The sequence below is a fragment of the Lonchura striata genome, chromosome 24 (assembly GCF_046129695.1).
Source record: "Lonchura striata isolate bLonStr1 chromosome 24, bLonStr1.mat, whole genome shotgun sequence".
Classification (NCBI taxonomy): Eukaryota; Metazoa; Chordata; class Aves; order Passeriformes; family Estrildidae; genus Lonchura; species Lonchura striata.
The window spans coordinates 3,860,801-3,880,473 of record NC_134626.1 but is presented as its reverse complement, the minus strand read 5'-3'; the positions used below and the strand labels follow the sequence as shown (position 1 = coordinate 3,880,473).

At 46.0% G+C, this 19,673-nt stretch overlaps 2 protein-coding genes across 4 annotated transcripts; one reads left to right on the top strand and one right to left on the bottom strand.

The window, feature by feature from the left end:
- Positions 1 to 255: 255 nt before the first annotated feature.
- On the bottom strand, positions 256 to 4,564 carry DFFB (DNA fragmentation factor subunit beta). The gene is made up of 7 exons (XM_021534272.2): positions 3,959 to 4,564; positions 3,704 to 3,830; positions 3,436 to 3,624; positions 2,682 to 2,761; positions 2,350 to 2,523; positions 1,840 to 1,940; positions 256 to 1,366 (listed from the first exon to the last, which is right to left on the bottom strand). The coding sequence occupies exons 1-7, from the start codon at positions 4,070 to 4,072 to the stop codon at positions 1,150 to 1,152; spliced, it is 1,002 nt and encodes a 333-aa protein (XP_021389947.1). The 5' UTR covers positions 4,073 to 4,564; the 3' UTR covers positions 256 to 1,149.
- On the top strand, positions 4,556 to 18,920 carry CEP104 (centrosomal protein 104). 3 transcript variants are annotated; one of them, XM_021534266.2, is made up of 22 exons: positions 4,556 to 4,613; positions 5,219 to 5,382; positions 5,898 to 6,071; positions 6,390 to 6,528; positions 7,109 to 7,174; positions 7,541 to 7,617; positions 7,751 to 7,919; positions 8,177 to 8,335; positions 8,941 to 9,171; positions 9,380 to 9,583; positions 10,096 to 10,263; positions 10,811 to 10,984; positions 11,322 to 11,498; positions 11,938 to 12,141; positions 12,709 to 12,825; positions 13,289 to 13,325; positions 13,403 to 13,475; positions 14,081 to 14,189; positions 14,454 to 14,592; positions 15,254 to 15,321; positions 15,553 to 15,643; positions 16,798 to 18,920. In XM_021534266.2, exons 2-22 carry the CDS (start codon positions 5,270 to 5,272, stop codon positions 16,929 to 16,931), a joined length of 2,823 nt encoding a protein of 940 aa, XP_021389941.2. In that variant the 5' UTR covers positions 4,556 to 4,613; positions 5,219 to 5,269; the 3' UTR covers positions 16,932 to 18,920. The 3 variants fall into 3 exon arrangements, with proteins under 3 accessions (XP_021389941.2, XP_021389943.2, XP_021389944.2); XM_021534268.2 differs by lacking the exon at positions 4,556 to 4,613 and adding an exon at positions 4,650 to 4,739; XM_021534269.2 differs by lacking the exon at positions 4,556 to 4,613 and adding an exon at positions 4,676 to 4,777.
- Positions 18,921 to 19,673: the final 753 nt, after the last annotated feature.

Below are 19,673 nucleotides of genomic sequence, written 5' to 3'. Positions count from 1 at the left end.
TGTTTAAAGTAAATCAATACCCTATTGTAGCAAAGCTTCCAAGACCCAGTAAATTTGGGCTCAGGCAGAAATATCATTTCATGTGGACTAACCGGTCCAGGATCAACAATATGAGGGAAAATAGAGCTTTTCCTAGTTATTTACAGAGCAGTAAGTAGCTGGTGCTCAGTTCATAAACACATTTCCCTTCATGCTCTATCACACCTGATTAATGTCTCGTGCACCTTCATGTACTCACACACACACACACAGATCTGGGGGCATTTTTTTTTATTTAAAATGTTCACACAATTTACATTGACAATCCCAAAAGTTTAGTTGCTATCAGCTGGTATTAAAAACAAAAAATTCAAGTAAAAAAATTGAACTATTCCTGATTTGTTTCCTGAGGTAGGAAATGTTTTACCAAAACAATATTCTCCAAGGCAGTAAGTAAACATTACTGTAAACATGATCATTATAGCTGTCCTTACTGGTGGTGTGTCAAGCAAACTCAAGCTGGAAGCAGAAAGTGTTAGAAAGGAGAGGGAAATCAGCAGAGAAGATGGCAAACAAAGGTGGAAAAAGCAAAAAAAAAAAAATGCCATGGCCTTGCTCTTCTTTCTAGGAGATGTCTGTCTGAAGCAATGGCAAAGGGACAGGTGGGGATGAGGGCAGAAGTTTGGCACAGGGAGGTGGCAGCTCTGTTGCTGAACCTTTGACATTCCTGCAGCTACCTGCAAAAGGCACAGATAAAACATGATCCTAAATCCTTCTTTGTTTGGCTTAAGCTCCAGAGAAATAGGAGTCTGTGAGCCCCTGCAGGTTGATTAGTAGAAAAAATGTTTTGTTCAAGTTTCATTTCTGTGTACTGTGAGTTTTGGGCCAATGCTGGCCAAAGATGACAGGGTAGAATCAGAGTCAGCCTCCAACTCATTTTGTACCTTTATCACACTTGATTTGAGCTGAGGGAAGCTTGTAAGGAATGGGAAGGCAGGAGAGGATAATTAAATGGGATATTGGAGTGTGCTTTGTGAGGCTCTGCTTGGGTTACCCAGCTAGTCCTGTGCCAGGGATTCTCAAATTGTTCTTATTCAAGAAATTGGAGCTATTTAAAAACAACAGACTGACATGATTGAGAAAAGCAGCAGGTCCCTTCCAGACACAGCACTAGGAAATCTCATGGGTTTGCTTCCTCTTTCTGTAAATTCTGGTTTTGTCACAGCTGAGGTTATGATTGGTTTTCTTATGGCAAGCAATATGTACGAGTTTTAAATTATCCAGGGTAAACAGCAGCTGATAGAAGTATTCCCAGTTCACTTCTCTCCCGTCTCGTGTTTTGACAGCTTCTGCCAGTTCTGGGACAACAGCACGTTTCTTCTCAATTCTTGGAGACACAAAAGAGAAGACAATATTGCCATCAGGAGATTTTTCAGAATAATCAAGCCTCCATCTTCCTTTCAGAGCCAGGCAGAACTGGAATTCTTTCTCCATAACTAGGCATATGATTTTTTTCCCCCAAGGAAATTAGTTTAGTAAATCTTGTTTGCTTCACACCAACATTTGAAATGGTTCAGAGGGGGTTTTGCTGGAGAGGAGAATTCACATGGATAGTGCAGTGAGGAGGGGTTTGCTTCCATACACAGAAAATTTGCTGAGAAGCAAAGCAGCTAATGAGAGGTAGCATTTCATTTCTCTTCAGGGTTTTGTTCTCACAGCAGCTGCAGCATCCCAGCACCTTTTCTCACCACATATTCACAGCAGAGCTGACTGCACAGCAGGGGGAAGGGACTAAGGCTGAACCTTTCTGAAGCTGAAGGCCACAAAGCAGGTAGGTCTGAATTAACATTTTGTACATACACATGATCGAGATTCCAGGTGCTGAAGAGGATCCTGCTTTCCCTGTTGCTGTAGGGGTTGATGGAATGCTTACACGGGCAGTCATCTCTATCAAAAGGTCCCTGTGAAAGGTGTCACACTTGTCACCCCAGCGTGGTCCTGCCACATGTGAGTGAACCAGAGAGATCCTGCACCCCACATCCCCCCCAGCCTGACACTGCACCCAGGAAGCTGTTTCCTTCCTCTTATGTTGAGGGGGGAATCGGATCAAACTGAAAAAAGGGGAAGTTTAAGTCAGGTATACAGAAGAAACCGTTTCCTGTGAGGGTGGGGAGCCCTGGCACAGGTTGCCCAGAGAAGCTGTGGCTGCCCCTGGATCCCGTGAAGTGCCCAAGGCCAGGTTGGATGGGGCTGGGAGCAAACTGGTCTAGTGGAAGGTGTCCCTGCCCGTGGCATGGGTGGAATGAGATGAGCTTTGAGGTCCCTTCCCACCCAAACCCAGCCATGATTCTTCAGGAAGGCTGCAGGTACCTGACAGGAGAACCACCCCTCTGCTGTGCACAGGCGTGCTGCCTCCTCCTCCTCCCTTCTGTCAAAGTAGCACCCGTTGTACTTCACAGATTTCAGTTTATCTGCCATCAGGTCGATTATCCCTCTGTAGGCATCTCGTGCTGCAGGATGAACGTTTGAAATAAAACCACTAACCTAGAGGGGGGAAACCCAGCAATTACTCCTCGGTTTCTGTGGCAGCCTGAGGCTCTTTTCTACAATCACAATGTCACACTGTAGAAGTACTTTATATTCCTGCAGCCACAGAATTACTGTTATAGCTTGACAAAAGTTACTTCAACAGAAACTTTTACCTCTCTCATGTAGCCCCGCATTCTGTTCTCACAGCTATGCCGCAGGTAGCTGGATTTGTTCTTGAACCGAGACTCCAGCCCTGGAGGGAACGAGATTATTTTGTACCTCAGCACAGCTCCTGCACAGCTGGGAGTTCATGCCAGCTTTCCACTAACTCAGGTTGCACAGGTTTTTTAATTTCCCATTTTTATTTTACTGGTTCAGGACTACCCTGCTCTTAAGCACTTAAAAGGATGCTGTGGAGCATCTGCTGAGGGAGAAGTAGCTGGTATTGTTATATGTTTCTTGTTACTTTGTATTTTTGGAACACAAAGAGATTGTGAAAAGAAAACAGAATTGTTGGGGAAGAGCTGCAGTAATGGCTTGGGAATAGGAAGGGAGACTTGCAGAGTGTAAAGAGAACGTAAAGTATCGTTAGCTGGCAGAGGTGTGCAAGTTATCCATACACTATTAGCAAATCATTAAAACATCCTAAGTGCGGACTTATATTAATGGGGGAAATGCATTTCAGAATTATCTATTAAAGCAATAGGGAACACCATTTTTAAAAAACGTTATCTGATAGTAAATGTGCATGTACTTTAAAGAAACCTAAAGACACGTTCCAATGGAGGGGATAACTAAAGCTCTGACCAAGTCCCCGGTCCCACCAGCCAGAAGAGCTCCCAAACTCTGCTTTACAAACAAAACTGACAGAAGTGACTTTTCAGAGCAGAGCAAGACCTGTGAGTCTTCCTACGGCAACAAACGCACCTTCAAACCATTTCTTGTCGTCTTCCTTGTCCTCGGCCAGGATGTTTTCGCTCAGGTTGTGGATGAGATCCGCCAGCAGCTTCTGCCTGCGGGGAGCCCGCTCGTCCGTCAGCAGCCTCCGCGCAGCCTCCACCACAGCGCCCTGCTGGCTGCAGAACGCGGCCAGGAGCCGCTCGATGTCGCTGGCACCTGGGGCAGGTGAGGCGGCACCGGCTGAGCCCCCGGGGCCGGCGCTGCCCCCGCGCCCCCCGCCCGGCCCCGCACTCACAGCCCCGCCAGCTCTCCCCGGGGCCCAGCAGCACCAGCTCCGTCTGCGGCGGCAGCGCTCGGAAGTAGCTCTCGGTCAGCTCCGTGCCGTCCTCGTAGAGGCACAGGCGGCTGCCTGCCAAGGGAAGCTGCCCCACGGGCGGCTGAGCGGCGGGCGGGACCCGGTAGCTCCGGTGCCGTCCAGCATCTGTACGCAGCACCCCAGCCCGGTATGGCCCCGTCCCTCCGGCAGCCCCCGGCCCGGTCCGGTCCGCACCTGCAGCAGCCGGCAGCCCTTCCTCAGCAAGGCGCGCAGGCTCCCGGCCGCCACCCCGAACTTCTGCGGGCCGCCGCACCCGCGCAGGCGGAAGGGCCGCAGCGGCTCCGCCATGGCCGGGCCGGTGTCGGTGTATGACCCGGTGCCGGTGCCGGTGTGTGGGTCGGTGTCGGTGTATGACCCGGTGTCGGGGCCGGTGCCGGTGTGTGGGTCGGTGTCGGTGTATGACCCGGTGTCGGGGCCGGTGTCGGTGTGTGGGTCGGTGTCGGTGTATGACCCGGTGTCGGGGCCGGTGCCGGTGTGTGGGTCGGTGTCGGTGTATGACCCGGTGTCGGGGCCGGTGCCGGTGTGTGGGTCGGTGTCGGTGTATGACCCGGTGTCGGGGCCGGTGCCGGTGTGTGGGTCGGTGTCGGTGTATGACCCGGTGTCGGGGCCGGTGTCGGTGTGTGGGTCGGTGTCGGTGTATGACCCGGTGTCGGTGCCAGTGCCGGTGTGTGGGTCGGTGTCCGTGTATAACCCGGTGTCGGGGCCGGTGTCGGTGTGTGGGTCGGGGCCGGTGCCGCCCCGCGCATGCGCCCCGCGGCCGCGTGGCAGCGGCGCCTGCGCGGCGGGGCCGCGTTGCCATGAGAGCGGCGCCGGGGCCGCGCTGAGCCAGGTGGGGCCGGGCCGGGCCCGGCGCTTCCCCGCGCCCCGCTCTCCCTCCGCCCCGGGCATCCCCCGGATCCCGCCGAGCCCCCCGCGTGCTTTGTCCGCCGCCCCGCCTGGCTTTCCCCCCGGAACGGTGCGGCCGTGACCCGTGCGGGCCTGCGCCCCGGCGGGGTAGGGCCGGCGAGGGGAGGGAGGGACGGGCCGGTGTCGGTGCCGCACCGCGGCCCGGGGTGCGCAGCGCTGCTCCCGGTGCTCCCAGCAGGAGCCGCGGTGGGTTGTGTGGCTTTCCCAAAGAGGCTAAACTGTGCTTTGCTTTTTGTTCGTCTGACTCCAACGCGCAGAGCGTGGAGCAGCTACAGGTTTGGTACAGGTTGCTCCTGTGTGCATTTGGAGCTCATAGTTTCAAGGTCCATCTTGGATTAGAGGGTTTAATTTATTGGTAGATTGATCTAAAGTGATCTAAATCCTCGGTTTGCTCAGCGCTAATCAAGCCCACACCAAAAGAACAGTTATTAAAGGGAATATATATTTGCACTCATCATCTACTGACTCTACTGACCTCAGGACTGACTTCAGCTGTAGTGCCTCAGTGGGTTTTTGTCACCCTTCCAGGGATGAGTTGAAGCTTGAAGGCCGTGGCTGTGACCAGCTCATCTGCCCAGGATGCCACACAAGATTGGTTTCACGGTGGTCAGTTCATCGGGACATGAGGACGGGTTCAGTGCCCGGGAGCTGATGGTTCATGCACCGACAGTGAACGGGTGGCGCTCGCCCAGGTACTGTGAGGGGATGGTCTTGGAGCACTGAATTTCTGAAGCACCAAGTTTAAAACGACTGGCAGATGTGCTGTGCATGGTCAAAACAGTTTACAGTATCCCAAACCAAACTGATAAAGCAAAAAAAAGTTACTTTAATCCCATGGAACCCTCATTCTGGGGGAAAAAAAGTACATTGATTAACACTCAAAGGCACTGCATTGTATTTAAATAGAGTCCTGGAAAAGGAAAATGATAACTGTTTTTGTTCTTGGCAGTCTAGGAGTTTGCAAGCTAGTATGAAAAATTTAGTATGTAAAATCCATTTGACTCAGCACATATTCTAGACGTGTGGGGCACCTGAAGATATGCACGCAGTAAAGGGAAGGGAAAAGTGTTTCCACTCTATTCTTACAATATTTATAATAATGGCTTACAATTAACAACTTGAAAGCTCCATAATTAAATGTTGCTCAAGTTGAAAGTGAAGTCCACTTTAGAATGATGATTGAATTCAGAAACTGTGTCTCTTTCAGGCTCTGTCAGTACCCCCAAGAAATCACCCTGCAGCTGGTGGAGAGGTGTCGGGTCCGGAAGCTGCAGCTGCTTGCTCACCAGTACATGATTGCGAGCAAAATTGAGTTCTACATCAGTGAAAGCCTGCCTGAATATTTTGCTCCGTATCAGTCAGAGAGGTTTCAGAGACTCGGGTGAGACGGAAAGTTCTGAATCAGTTTATTGTCTTAATTAGAAAAGCTTCAGGGGAAAAATAATACTGTGGGCTGTGTGTGATGTGGTCATGCTGTGTGAGCAGCTGAGAGATCCCGAACTTGAGTAGATCTGTGACAAAGCTAGAAATGCAGGTGAATTGCCTTGCCAAGTGACAGCACACAGTTATTTCAGTTGTGAGGTTATCATGGAGCTTTCACAGTTGTTTCAGTTATGAGAGAGTTTTAAACCTGAGGATCAGAAATCCACCTGTGTGTTTGGATGTATCCTCTACTCATGTGTTACATTTTTCTTCCCAGTTATGTCCCTCTCTCAGACAATGAGAAGACTGATTTCAGAGCTCGAGAGTTGAAATCTGTATACATGGATGCAGTTGGCCAGTACCTGAAGCTGATTTTCCATAGAAATTATGTCAACAAATACAACTTGTACGGGCAGGTGAGTTAGAAGTCCTTACCTGGTAATGTAGGTGACACTTCCATAGTAAAGAGCGGTACACAGAAATTTGCTCCCTTGATTTTTAGAAGAAAAAAATGTTGGTTGAAAGCTCCTCTGTTTTAGTTTTTTTTAATGCAATAAAACAGATTAGAAGTGAGCTGGGATCAGGTGGATGCATCTCATCTAGAACAAACGAGTCAAGGGCACATTCTGTCACTCTTGTTTGTGCTGAGGTTTAGCTCACACAACAGGGTCTGTGGTGAGGACAAGGAACTCCCTCTGAGAACAGCTTTGGGGTCACAAAGCCACTCTGCATATTTTGGACCTGTTGTGGCATTATGTGAAGATGCTGCACAGCCACCTTGGTGCAGGCACACAAACACCTGCCTCAGTTCTGCTGGGACTCGTTTCAGACAAGGGGTTGTGGATTTGGTGGTACATTTTCAATGGAGCAGGAGGCACATTTAGCACTCAGCGCTTCTCTCTGCTTCCATATCACCCTCCTGACGCAGGCCCAGGTTTTTGTTCCAAGAAAAGAGGAATGAGCTTATAAATTTCCATTTTCTGTGAATTTTTGCAGGTTTCCCTGGTAGCTGTGAACATCATTGGGGATCCAGCAGACTATGACATTGACACCATGAGCAGTGTAAGTTCAAAGCATCCCTGTCCTTTTACTGATGCTCCATTTCTTCAAGTACAGGTTCCTGGAGTAATGGGATGAACCTTTCTTGTGCCAATTCTTAAGCAGAGCTGTGTTGCATTAGTTTATTTTTAATGTTCTCTTGAAGCAAGAAAGTTGAGCCTAATATGGGAATACAAAAATTAAAATATAATTAGTTGGGACATTTTCACTTTCAGCGTCTTCGGGTTCTCTTCTTCAATATACCCCAAAACATAAGTGCTCTATATTGCAGAGCTGATGCTGGTTGTGGCAAGTCAGAATTCTGTCTTGAGCACACACCTGGTGTTGGTGAATGTTCATTAAGGTTGATTTTTTCCCACCCTTCCAAAGCCTTCCAGAGAGAAGCTGATAGATCACTACTTGGGAATTAAATTGGATGACCCTGCCTTAGATGGAACTTACCTTGGGTAAGTTTGTTCTTTGCATATACCCTGGCAAAACCTCTGCTTAGATGTTTATCTCTGTGTCTTGCTAATTCCCTGCTACTAAAAAGAGAAGCCTGCCTTATTGTGGTTTATTTTATTAATTTTGTGCCTTCAGGAAATGTGACTCCATTTCACCTCTGGACGATTTGGCCTTTGACATGTACCAGGACCCAGAAGTGGCTCAGATAATCCGGAGGCTGGATGAGAAGAAGAGGGAAGCTGTGCATCTCGAGTGCTACGACCACGCCAAGAAGCTCAAACAGGCCATTGCAGACTTGCAGAAGGTGTTTTTGGATGATCTTTGTCATCTGAAGTGGGGCAGAGCTCCAGTGGCCCATCAAGGCCTTGCTGTTTGTGTGGCATCATAATGATTTTTGATATATTTCCCAAAAGAGTAATTTTTAAATCAGATAGTTTGATTGAGTAATTTGGCTGAAAGCAATGAAACAAGTAGAGTAGGGTGATTCCAAGAAGTGCTCCGTAAAGTGATTCCAGGAAATGTTCAGTAAAATGATTCCAAGATGATTTGTACCAATCCTAGGTGGGCGAGCGACTCGGCCGGTACGAGGTAGAGAAGCGTTACGCGGTAGAGAAGGAGGATTATGACCTTGCTAAGAAAAAGAAGGAGCAGATGGATGAGTACAGGCTGAAGGTGTACCAGCAGCTGGAGCTGCACGATCTCCTGGATGCACAGCTGCTGGTGGGTGCTGTTAGTCCAAACTCAGGAGGGTGTTCTAAATAGAAATGGCAGAGCAACCAACCTTCATTCACATGTTAATGGAAATTCTGAGATTTACTAAAGCTTTTCAGTTTTCTCTTTGGATTGTGGATTTCTCCAACCTAAGACTCTCAGTGTGGTGTTTCATGAACATGCTTAATTCTCCATAAATCCCATCAAACTGTTGAGGTCCCAAGAAAATGGTATTAGAATCCTGAATGTTTTGCATAATTTCAAGACTAGCTGATGCAGATGGATAAGGTACATTCTCATATTTTGGAGGGGTAGAGGAGGCTTAAGGTGGTATCAAGGCTAACCATACAGAATCCATGTGATATTTTTATATCCATACAGTTATGTAATGTGCTCAGAAAAGGAAGTTTTATAATCTCTCCACACATGCACCCACACAGAATTATTTTCTGACTGTTTCATAAAGCTGCATCCAGTGGGAATGATGACACACCTGTGAGCCAGGTTCAATGTTTACTTAAAATCACCAGAAGCCCGTTGACAGAGTTGTAGCTGTACTGACTGATTTCAGCACATTTTTAGCCTTGCTGTAAAACTCTTCTTCCCTTTCTCAGATCCGAAAGCCACCCGAGTTGGCTTTGGAATCTGTGAGTGGCACTGAGAGCCCCCAGAGCTCCCATCCTGAGCCTGCAGACCCACTCCAAGGAGAGCCCCTGAGGGCAGAGCCTGTGCTGGAAGAGCAGTTGGTGGATCCCACTTCTTCTGAGTCTGTTGTTCCCTATCAGTCCCCTCTTTCTCCTCAGATTCAGCCCACAACCTCCAAGGAAGCATTTCCCAAGGAAAATGTGAGTAGTAGTCCCTCTCTTACTACAGAAACCTGTCAGAGCAAACAATCTGATCTCCAACTTTCCAAGTAACGTGGTTATTCTCATGGTTAACGGGTGTGATGCTGCTTTGATGTGAGAAAATTGCACTGAGGTGAATCCAATTAGTGATAAAACCACTTCACATCTGAGTCATTTCCAGAAGAGCAAATTTTATCTTTTCTGCTAGGTTGAAATTTTACCTTATGATGAGAGACCTCTCCCAGCTGTCTGCAAGAAGGTGGATGAGGTTGTTGCCTACATTGAGTCAGAGGTGACTGAAGAGGATGTGGGTGATGCTCCAAGGACTGGCAATACTGGGGAGCCTGAACAACTCACGGAGAAGGCACTGAAGGAAGCCAGCCCTGTTGTGGAAGTTTTTGGAGAGACTTTGGTAAAAACCAGTAAAACAAACCTAAAACCCAGTAAAACAAACTCATGGGTTATTGTGCTCTGTATTAAGAGGGTTTTTATGTGTTCAGAGCTGCTATTTTGAAATCTGAGCTTAAAATTTGACCTTTGGCTCTATGGATGCCTGTTTACAGCATTTCTACCAATCTGTAGCTTTGATGATGGATTCCTTGATGTGCTGATAAACAGACAGGATCCAGCAGACTGCTTTAGGGTATGGACCCAGAACACCCATAGCTTACCACTGTCTTTTTTGCAGGGAGAGAAACCCTCACTGTGTCTGGAAGGGCTCCATGAGCCTGACCTGTTCATCCCATTTCACTCATCTCATTTCAAAATGTGTGCTTTTAATAAAGCCAGATTCCTGTGGGGAACACCTGGGGACTTCACGCTTCAGTTCATACATTCTTTTGAAGCTGGTTCTCTATAAAAATATTAAATATGTATTGAAATATCTGTAGGGACTTTTTAAGAGATAGATTGTTCTGTTCTCAGGTGTCAGGAGCGTATTCCAGAACGTGGTCACATCGAGAAGACGCTTTACTGACTGTGTACAAGAAGCTGATGGAAGTGTCAGTGGACACTCCAAAGGAGGATTTAAGGAACATGCTGAGGGCTGCTGTTTTCCTTGTGAGGAAGGCCATCAAAGACACCGTATCTTCAGTAAGCTGGGATAACTTTGATGCTCCAGTGAAGAACTGGCAGCCAAAATTGCAGAACCATGGGGTTAGGATACTTTCAACAAATAGTTTATAAAGTTACTGTTGAATAAATCCAAAACCAAAACAAAGCCCCTCAAAACTCCCAAAATAACTGGGCAATGTCTGGCATTGAACAGATGGAGAAAACTGCCCTGGCCTAAGCCATGAGCTGATGCAGTAAATGTGCAGTGAGGTTGATCCTTTTTCCTTGTTAAATCTGAAATACAGCAACAAAGTAACTTCTAATTTCCAGCTCAAAGTACTGCACTGAGCTGAAGGATGCTTGGGCATCAAATAAATCTTAAATGAGAAGAATTTATTTGGTACTCTTTATGAAACAATTTCTAAACCTTTCACCTATGTTTTAGCAACAGGTTTTCTGCAAAACAGTTGTCTGAAGTGGCTTCCATTAAGGGTGCTACACATTAAGAACAGATCTTACTGTATTGTCTGAAAATGGGGCTCTGTGGTAATTTTGCTCAGTGTTTCATTTTTCCTTTTTAACTTAGGTTTTTCAGGCTTCCCTGAAACTTCTAAAAATGATCATTATCCAATATATACCAAAACACAAACTAGGAAAGCAAGAAACTTCTCATTGTCTGGAAACAACCCTGCCACATTTGCTTTCCAGAACAGGAGACTCTTCATCCCGTCTTCGTCTTCTGGCTTCAACCTTCATCCAGGTGGGTGTTTCCCTTCATAGGTGCTCATAGGTGAGAAACACCTGATCAGAATGGACTGTGAGACGAGGGTTGGCTGCTGTGAAGTGTTAGAGCTTATCACAGAATCTTATCACAACGTATCACAGAATAGCTGGGGTTGGAAGGGCTCTTGAGATCATCCTGTCCAACCCCAAATCAGGGTCACCTGGAGCAGTCTGGGGGTACCTGCTGCTGCTGCAGGTGTGACTCTTGTGTTCTTTGCTGCGAGTGACCTACAGAGATGAGAAAACTCTGCTTTGCAGAGACAGGTAATTGTCCTTATCCAGCATCTGTGTGCTCAGTGACTCTGTGTTTCTAGGAAATGGCACTGTGCCCTGAAGTAAAACCTCTCCAGATTATTCCAGTGCACCTGATTAAAACATTAAAACCAAATGCTACGACACACCTGGTGATGAGTCACGTGGAGCTGGTGGAATCTCTCTTGAGAGCCATGGGGACTGAAAACTCCGGGTTTACCATCAACAATGTCATGAAGGTAAGAGGTTACAGCACATGGAAGATTTGCTGATGGTTTTCTGGGGGCTTGCCTGGCTTTTTTGCGTGCTTGAGAATTCCTGGAGAGGTATATTCCCCTGATCAACAGTGCTGGTAATTTTAGTCCAGGTTGGACAGAGCTTGGAGCAACATGGTCCAGTAGGAAGTGTCCCTGCCCATGGTATGGGGTGGAATGAGATGAGCTTTAAGATCCCTTTCAACCCAAACCATTCTGGGATTCTAGGAAGCAAGATGTTAATATCTGGAAAAAAGAACCAATGAGTTTAAAAGTGCTTGCAAAAACTTGTCTTGTAGGAAGATTTCTCCTTCAGAGAAGATTTCTCCTGTAGGAAGATTTCTCCTGCTGCAATGGAGTCTTGGACTAACAAATCAGTAATGTGAGGAAAGAGAGAAATAAATTTTTTTATCATTATTTCCAGTTTGCCATGGGAGCTCTGGAGCACAGGGCTCACGAGGTGCGGGAGGTGGTGCTGCGGATCATCTTTGCCATGTACAGGGAGCACAGGGCAGCCGTGCTGGAATTCCTCCCTCTGGACGACGCCGGCGCCCGCAGGACCGTGCGCTACAAAACTCTCTTTGAGGGCTTTGCCAAAATCGATGGCAAATCTGAAACTGAAGTGAGGGTATGTGATGAGAGGCAGGGCGTACAGGGCCACTTCAGACGTGGCGTTTGGCTGAGTGCTGTCCTGATTTCATGGCTGGGTTGGACAGTGCATGGGTAGCAGAGTGTCGTACGCCATGAACTCTCTCCCCCAGCCCAATTCCCAATTCCATAGAGTTTATTCCTCCTGTGGGGAAAGACAGGACGCCCCCATGGACCTCTGTCTCACTTCAGGTGTGTGGTTAATGTTCCTTAGCGTGGATAGCTGAGTGTATTCCCTGTACTCACTCCTGGGAGTTAGGCCAACAAGGAATACTGAGATGGACAAGCAGTTTGGAAAATGCACAAAAGCTATTTTCTGCTGTCAGTCCTTGGGAACAGTAAGCCCACAGGTTTTGCTGTGTGTTACTTTCAGGTAGTGCAGGGAATTTGGGAAGAGGGAGGTGTCAGTGTCACACCCATCACTTAACCAAGCAGGAGATTTCCTGTCCTGCATCGACCTTGAGTTCTGTGCTGATGTGTTTTGCAGTCTCTTGTGTATGAGGGATGGTTCCAAAGCTTTTGGAACTGACAGAATATTTCCTGCCAGGCACAGAAAAAAGCAGCAACAGAAACAGAGAAACAGACAAAGGAAGGAAAGAAAGTTCTAAAAGGCCACCCAGCAGCTCTGAAATTAGAGTTAAAAGCAGAGGTTGAAGCTGAAAAGGTGAGTATGTTTCAGTTCAAGGTTGTTTTAATCCTTTGCTCCTTGGATATTGTGGACATAGATAATGAGCATTGGTGTTGTCTTATTAAAAAGAGTTAGAAACTCTAGACATACCCTGGGTGACTTTTCTCCTCAGCAGTCCTGCTTAAAATCTGGGGTGTTGTTTCTCCTAACATAGTGAAAAATTTGGATTCTTTATTATAATATAACAATAATAGCTTTATTATGCAATAATATATAATATCTTTATAATATATGTTATATAATACATTTATAATATAACAATAATACCTTTATAATATAATACCTTAATACAAGGGATTTGCCCTAGAACCAGAAGCACAAATGTTGTAGTTCATTGGCTCTGCTTCTAAATTTTAAATTCCAGACAGAAATCAGAATATAGTGTGCTCCTTTTCTCTCTGGAAAGCAAATTTCTGAGTTAAATTTCTTTGTTTGATAGGAGAAAGAATCTGATTTTGAGAAGACACAGAATCAAGGTAGGTAGTTTCAAATAAAGTTAAGAAATGTACACAAATTAAATTGTGATCTTGGTTTAATAGTTCTCTCCTTACAGGTTATAAGGTATATGAAACTGCAGCAGCAAAGATTCAGAAGGAACTTTCCTCTGTTGCAAATTACCTGGATAAGTAAGTGAGATGAGCCTCTAATCACCTTAAGCCCTTGGTGTCACCTGTGAGCTTGTAACAGTAATAACATTTTTCCAGTAGATCAAAGCTAATACCTTCCGCAGTGAAACAATAAAGACTAAAATCTCTTCTAACAGATTTGGCACCAGGCAATCCTAGGTGTTTTTTTTTTTAAGTTCTTGGATAGTGTAACTTTGTACTTTTTTTTTTTTTTTTCCTGAGTATTTGCTTGTGATATAAGAAGTAGCCACAGTTTAATGTTCAGCTTCCAGTGTGAAATAAGGGAAAAATATGGTGGGCCTTGGCTGGGTGTTGTAGGGGGAGGGCATAGAAGAAGCCCTTGGAAATTCTGGAGCCAGGAAAGCCAGTTTTGATGAGATGCTCTCAGAACTTCTGTAGAATTAATCATTCTGTAAGAAAAAAATGTTCTATAGTTGTATTTATTCTAAATTACAAGGCAGTACGTGCCCCATCCTAAGCTCAGCATTACAGAGGGAAAAGAAACTCTTCAAGATATTGAGTGTGTTTGAGAACAGCTTGGAACAGAAGGAATGGGGCTCATCTGTTTCTCTCTGATGTTGCTGATGTTTGTGTTTTTTTCCCAGCCTGTGTATTTTTTGTGGTGAAAGGAACGAGGCCTTCACTGAGGAAGGGCTGGATCTACATTACTGGAAGCACTGCCCCGTGTTAACCCGATGTGAGCACTGCAAACAGGTCAGACTGAACTTCCCAGAGCTCCTGAGGCATGGATTGTTGTTAGTCTGGTTTAGAGGCACTGCAGGATATTTAACACATGGACAGGTGAATTCTGAACACACCCGTGCGATTTGGGTAGTGCTTCTGGAAAAGAGCAGCAAGAGAAAATGAGTTAATAAGTGGACTGAAATTGAATTTTCCTTTTCTCATTTGGGAAGGTGAGGCTGAAGTGCTGAATGCCATCCGTGTTTGCTCAGCACAAACCTTGTGGCTGTGTTGCAGATGCTGGAGATCTCCAGCCTGACGGAGCACCTGCTGTCTGACTGTGACAAAAGGGACAGCTTTGGGAGGTGCCCACGCTGCAGAGAGGCCGTGCCCAAGGACGAGCTGCCCAGACACATAAAGAGCAGGCTTTGCAATCGTGAGTAGCTCCAGACAGGAAGGTGGAACACCACAGGTTCAGACTTTCAAACACCAGGGATCTTTGGCAAGTCAGGCTGCTTGTGTTTCAGACTTAGGGATGTAAGTAAATCCTCAGGAGGGGAAAGATTTGGGAAAAGTGCCTGAGTTTTCTGGTGCTTGGGCTCTGTGAATGGGAGGGTGAGTGAGAAGACTGGAAAGTCTCTTCCATGTCCCTGTAGATTGAGCACTATCCCAGCACAGAGGGGACATGGCCCTGCTGGAGTAAGTTCAGAGGAGGCACCAGGTTGGTCAGAAGGATGGGTCAGCTCTGCTGTGGGGAAAGCCAAGAGAATTGGGATTGCCAAGAGAAGAAGAGGCTTTGGAGTAACCAAACTGTGGCCTTCCAGTGGGAGCTGAAGGGCTTTAGAAGGGCCTGGAGTGATGGGAGTGGGATGATCTTTAAGGTTCCTTCCAATCCATGCGATTCTGGGTTCTGAGATTCCTTTTGATCTTGTTTTGTTGAGGATGATTAAACACAGGACTTCTTTGGGACCAGTTAATGGTAACGGGGCAGAAACTGGGTTAGACATGAGGTAGTTTTATGCTACTTGCTATGAGGTTCTTCTTGTGTCTGAAATTAGCCTCTCTTTGCAATTATATTCTTTTTCAAACAATTTCAGCTGCCAAACCAGAAAATGTGGCAAACCACTGTCCTTTGTGCCATGAGAACTTTCCTCCTGGAGAAGAGGTGAGGCAACCCTTCACATTGGGCAATATTGTTATGAGTTGTTTTAATATGATGGGCCTTTCAAGATATATTAAAATAATGGAGATACTAACTTCTGTTTCATAGCAAGGTGCTTTTGAAAAAGCAGATAAAAGTGCTGTTTATACAAAGTCTGTACACAATTATTTTGCCCATGTGACATTAGCTAATTTTGCTGGAGTTGTGCTGTCATTGCTTTGTAATTGACTTCAGGCCTGGAGATTTCACCTCATGAATGGAGATGGCTGCAAAATGAACCAGCGGAGGATGTTCCCCCTGAACAAAACCATTCTGCTGCAGCCTGGTAAGGCATCAGTTAATGTCTTAATAGTATATAAATAATAACATTTATACTTTTTAATGTGTTGTCTTTGCTTAAGGAAAGTGTTATATCCCCAAGAGCTGGGTCTGTGCAACTCGTGGTTTGCATTTAGTTGAGCTAAGTGATAGTTCTTGTGCTTGGGGAACAAATTCCCAAAATCATGCAATAACAGCCATGTTCAAAGGAGGACGTGAGCTCAGCTGGTGGGGAAAACTGGCAGATTTAATAAGTTGATCACTTCAGGGATTTTTTTCTGCAGAACAGGATGACTGTGAATAGAACAATCAGCTGAACAGTGTTCTGGAAAGTTCCTGAACGCTGACACAGGGAACCAGAGCCTGATTTAGCTTTCAGTGTCCTGTCAAAGGTTGCTAATCTGATCCTAATTACAGGGTGAACTGAACAGTGAGTGCTGTGCACTGCTTTTCCTTTCCAGTCCAGACTCAGTTAGCAGACAGAGTTATCATTGTGCAGCTTTTTCACCATCAAAGAGATATTGATGATGTCAGGTGGTTGTTTTTTTCAACAATTACCTTTATGAAGAACATGGAAAATCCTTTTATTTCTAGAAAACAGAAGTTAAACAAACTACCTGCAACACCAGAACTTTTGTCCAGTAACATTTAAACCTTTCCTCCATCAGGCTCTTTGGAGTTTTTTAGTCAGCTGCATGTTCAGAGTTCACTTGCTCTCAGCTGTGCTCTGCTCATGTCACTATTCCATGTTCCTGGAAAGAGCTGTGGAATTGCCCATTCCAGCTGAATTAAGTGAATCATAGGGGTTAAACTCAGCACTTTCTGGTGTTAAACTGGATCCACAGTCCTGTCAGTCCATCCTCAGCTTTGCTGTTTGTACTGGCTAATAAGATGCCGGGGAGTTGTTAGTTTGTTGCTGCTTAGAATTTGGAAACAGAAGCAAATCCTGCCTGGATAAGCTCTGATTCCAGAGCTGTTTCCTAGAGGTAGGAAAGGAGCCCTGACCATTCAGTCTGACCACTGCTGGTGTGGAGCATGCTGAGGCTCTGCCTGCCAGCTGCTGGTTGCTTCAGTCATTCAGACTTAACAGATCTTGGGAATCAAATTCACTCCTGGGACTTGATGTGCTTGCAATAATGATCTTTGTTTTTCTCTTTGCAGCCAAAGTAGCTGGCCACTATTTAAGGAGACCAGGTCCTTCAGGAGTAAGGGTTCAACCTCCTCCAGAAGGAAGCAAGATCAGAACTCGAGGGAGCCCAAATAAAAGCACTGGCAAAACATACTCAAAGCGATGACAGGACAAGTATTTCTTCCTTTGTCTGAATAACTGGGCACATGGCTGTTCAGAGCTATTTAAAAATTGTGGGCAACTTGTATCATCTTTTGTGGTGGTTGTTTTTAGCCTTGAGCAGTGCCTGGTGTGATCCCCATGGCGTTGCTGTCACTGCAGCACTGGGCTTTGCTTTGTTAGGAATGCTCATGTTGGAAATACCGAATGTTCTGGGACAAAAAACATTATTCTGACAGATAACTGTGCTCTCCTTTCCAATCCCATGTCTGTAATTTAGTGTGTTCAAAGACATTAATTATGTCAAGGGAGAGAAACCTCTTCCCTGGGTTCCCTGAGGTGCTTGAGGAGCAGGAACCACACGTGGAGGAAGCCTGACCTTGTGTGTGTGTCAGATTTAGGGTTCTAAAGGCAGCAGAGCTGTACCCAAAGCACTGCTCAACCCCAGGAATTTGCACCAAATGGAAAAGCCAGAGAGTTGTCTGGATGTTTTCCTGTGTTGTGCCACTGTGCAGGAGGTGGCAGGACATTGTGGCCTCTCTCACTGTGCACCAAGTGCCTTAGGAGCCCACTTGGCAGGAGGGTTAAACTAAACCCTCCAAGTCTGTATCCCCAAGAAATGGCCCTTTTCTTGGGAATACAGACTTGGAGGGTTTAGTTTGAAATGAAAAAATAATCTTGGTTGGGCCCTGAAGAGGTTGAATTAGTAAATTTAGAGCTTTTTGCCTGCTTTAGTGCACTTTCAGCTCAAATACTGAGCTCCTGTAGTTAGATATTGATTAAAATAACCAGCCACAGACTGGAGCACGTGTCTTGAACAGCTTCAGAGAGACAAAAGTCTATTGAGACCCAAGGCATGAAGCTTTGTACCAAAGCAGCCATTCTCACATCTCTACCTGTAACATTCCAGCTGTTGCTTTCCAGTGTGGAATTGGTACCACGGGCAGGGGAATGAGTGGTAATGATAATATGAGGGGAAATTTGGGGGTTTTGCTCCCATGGAGTGACTTTATGGTGTTGTTTTGTATATAGAGCTGATTTTGTAATACAGTTTTTCTAGTTTGCCTGCAGCCTGCCTACCAGCTTCTGGATTTTCCAGGTAGATCAGTGTGCTTGGATTTCAAAATTCTTTGTATAAATTTCTCTAACTCTTCTAAATACGTAACTCAATATTTACACACACATTAGGAACATATATATAGGTATTTTTATTTTCTCTTGACATAGGTTCCTATTTGAGAGCCTGATTCTGTATGCTGAATAAATAATAAATATCTCAAAATAGCCATTGATCTTGCTCAGAAGTGTAAGGATGAAAACTGCTCTGTGGTACAATAAGAAAAAACTAAGTGGTGATAAAATAGCAATTTTTTAGAACATGAAAGGACCCTTTTTTGGAGTACAGTAATACCACCAGTGTTATGTGTAAAGGTGGATTTACTGGGGTTGCTCCTTAATTAACAACCTGGGTTTGCCGCAGTGGCAAGATAAACACTAGACTGAAAAACACCACAAGGTCTGGTGCTGTGGCACCAAGTCTGGAGCAAAATATTCCAGATAAAATCCATTGCACAGGTGCAGGTCTGGGCAGTGGAAGAAGGTATTTAAAGTGCTGGACTGGAACCTGGATTTGGCAACAGTGGGGCCTCAGTAGGAAAGCAAGGAAAGAGTGTGGTCCTGAGCTCAGGGCTGGTTTCTGTGTGATCTCTGTCCATTTGAACTGTGCCTGAGTGTCAGCTGAGGTGTTTCCATGTGTCACTGCAGAGATTATTCCAGAGCAGCCCCTGTCCATGTGTGCAGGAGTTGGATCTCATCCCAAAAGACCTCTTGGTGTTCCACAGCCCAAGAGAGCAGTTTATAGTGATTGCATGTTCCTAAGTGCTGGATGAGCAAATCACATATTGAAATCTGGAAGATTTTATCAAGAAAAGGAGTCACTTGTGTTGAATGTAAATTATTTTTATTGCACATCTTTAATAAATTACTTTAGCCAGTCTGGAGGGTACATCTGTATTTCCACCTGCTACAATGGAAATGGATACAGAGTGGGGTGAGGCTGTGGTTCTACAGCACCTGTGGGTGCCTGTGAGTGCTGTACCTGTGTGACCTGAACAAGTGTATGCTGTATGTGTGAGTGCTGCACATGTGTGGGCTGTAACTGGACCTGTGTGACTTGTACCATGTGTGCTGTATGTGTGAGAGCTGTATCTGGACCTGTGTGAGCCATGCTTGTGTGACTTGTACCATGTGTGCTGTATGTGTGTGAGCTGTAACCGGACCTGTGTGATTGTACCATGTGTGCTGTATGTATGTGAGCTGTAACCAGACCTGTGTGACTGTACCATGCGTGCTGTACATGTGTGAGCTGTAACCAGACCTGTGTGACTGTACCATGCGTGCTGTATGTGTGTGAGCTGTAACCGGACCTGTGTGATTGTACCATGTGTGCTGTATGTGTGTGAGCTGTAACCGGACCTGTGTGACTGTACCATGCGTGCTGTACGTGTGTGAGCTGTAACCGGACCTGTGTGACTGTACCATGCGTGCTGTACGTGTGTGAGCTGTAACTGGACCTGTGTGACTGTACCATGCGTGCTGTATGTATGTGAGCTGTAAGCGGACCTGTGTGATTGTACCATGCGTGCTGTACATGTGTGAGCTGTAACCGGACCTGTGTGACTTGTACCATGTGTGCTGTAGCTGTGTGTGCTGTAAGCGGACCTGTGTGACTGTACCATGCGTGCTGTAC

Bases quoted from the DNA above. Each gene is read 5' to 3' on its own strand.
- DFFB (XM_021534272.2), bottom strand. From the start codon at position 4,072: ATGGCGGAGCCGCTGCGGCCCTTCCGCCTGCGCGGGTGCGGCGGCCCG. The intron at 2,524-2,681 runs GTAAAAGTTTCT...TCCCCCCTCTAG, and splicing joins TGCGGGGCTACATGAGAGAG to GTTAGTGGTTTTATTTCAAA. The intron at 1,367-1,839 runs GTATGTACAAAA...TGTGTCTCCAAG, and splicing joins ACCTGGAATCTCGATCATGT to AATTGAGAAGAAACGTGCTG.
- CEP104 (XM_021534266.2), top strand. From the start codon at position 5,270: ATGCCACACAAGATTGGTTTCACGGTGGTCAGTTCATCGGGACATGAG. The intron at 8,336-8,940 runs GTGGGTGCTGTT...TCCCTTTCTCAG, and splicing joins TCCTGGATGCACAGCTGCTG to ATCCGAAAGCCACCCGAGTT. The intron at 14,190-14,453 runs GTCAGACTGAAC...GCTGTGTTGCAG, and splicing joins GATGTGAGCACTGCAAACAG to ATGCTGGAGATCTCCAGCCT.